General features: G+C 48.0%; 1 protein-coding gene across 1 annotated transcript; it reads left to right on the top strand.

Annotated features, from left to right (window-relative positions):
* Positions 1–976: 976 nt before the first annotated feature.
* Pmar_PMAR018181 (glyceraldehyde 3-phosphate dehydrogenase, putative) lies at positions 977–1,696 on the top strand (the record flags this gene model as incomplete). Its single annotated transcript, XM_002773036.1, has 1 exon — positions 977–1,696. The coding sequence occupies one exon, from the start codon at positions 977–979 to the stop codon at positions 1,694–1,696; it is 720 nt and encodes a 239-aa protein (XP_002773082.1).
* Positions 1,697–1,717: the final 21 nt, after the last annotated feature.

Here is a 1,717-nt window from a genome sequence, read left to right on the forward strand (position 1 = left end):
ATGTTAAGGCCGGTATCGCTCTTAATGAGCACTTCGTCAAGCTCGTCTCCTGGTATGATAACGAGTGGGGTTATTCCCAACCGTCTTGTTGACCTCGCTGTTCATATGAGCAAGGTTGACGCCACTGCATAAATAGATATGCTACAGCCATTTTTCTGATCTACAACCTTTCCTTCATGGCTGAATGCCAATTTCCTAAACGATGTTGTTGTATTCGCGTTCAATATAGGGGGACGATATTGGAATTGAGCTGTATCGATTAGATTCTCAATAGGGGGATTTCAGTGCATCAAATGTTAACTGACTCTTAAAATGTTCAGTTGCAACACGTTTCTGGTCTCGCGTTCTTCGTCATAATCCAACACCTCGCGAATGGGGAGTCTCGCAGAATCAGGCAGTAGTTTGTGTTATACAATAACATCAGAGGTGACTCCGAATAGACCCTGAGAATGTGAGGTTCATTGTGATTACCGCAGAACCGCTAGACCGAGAGCATTTACAAGTTATATACTGTAGACATGTCAAAAGTTAGAGGAAAATAGACCATGAGCGAGGTGGATAGAGAAACTTGACCCGGGCTCGAACCAACATAAAACTCTGATTGTAGCATCCGCCTACCAGTGATTATATACTAATTCCTCTACGATACCACTGCAGTTTCATTAACAGGGAGGTTGACTGGAAAATTATCCAGAGCAGGCTATTCGGGAACACGGGGACAGGTCGACGCACAATAAGCGGCTCGCTGAGACTCTTAACCTCAGAGGGGGGGGCCCTGTACGAACTAAGGATCACTGTTATGTCACGGGTCACGAATCATGATCCATATGGTATGGATATTCATTACTTGTGACTCGCGTCATAGCTAACCCTTAACAGCCACAGGACAAAGATGCGGGAAAGCTGAGCTTAACACGCTGTGTAAGAGCACTTTAACGGAGTAATAACATCACTTGTGATTCATTTATCCACAACAATGGTTTGCCAACTCGGTATCAATGGTTTCGGTCGTATCGGCCGTCTCGTTTTCCGTGCCGCCATGGAGAATCCTGAGGTCAAGGTCGTTGCTGTCAACGATCCCTTCATGAACATCCCCTACATGCAGTACCTTCTCAAGTACGATTCCGTCCACGGTCAGTTCAATGGTACTATCGAGGTCGCTGAAAGCGCCCTCATTGTGAACGGTCAGACTATTCAGGTCTTCTCTGAGAGGAACCCCTGCGATATCCCGTGGGGTAAGGCCGGTGCTGATTATGTCTGCGAGTCCACTGGTGTCTTCACTACTGGTGAGAAGGCCTCTGGCCATATTCAGGGTGGTGCTAAGAAGGTTGTCATCTCTGCTCCCCCTAAGGATGACACTCCCATGTTCGTGATGGGTGTTAACAACAAGGAGTATACGTCCGATCTCAAGGTTGTGTCCAACGCCTCGTGCACTACTAACTGCTTGGCCCCTCTTGCTAAGATCATGAACGACAACTTTGGTATTGTCGAGGGTCTCATGTCCACCATTCACGCCACTACTTCCACTCAATTGACCGTCGATGGTCCCTCTAAGGGTGGTAAGGACTGGAGAGGAGGCCGTTGCGCTGCTGCCAACGTCATTCCTTCCTCCACCGGTGCCGCCAAGGCCGTCGGTAAGGTCATCCCCTCTCTCAACGGTAAGTTGACTGGTATGTCCTTCCGTGTCCTACCCTGATGTTTCTGTTGTCGATCTTAC

The sequence above is a fragment of the Perkinsus marinus genome, assembly GCF_000006405.1.
Source record: "Perkinsus marinus ATCC 50983 genomic scaffold scf_1104296959632, whole genome shotgun sequence".
NCBI classification, from domain to species: Eukaryota; Perkinsozoa; order Perkinsida; family Perkinsidae; genus Perkinsus; species Perkinsus marinus.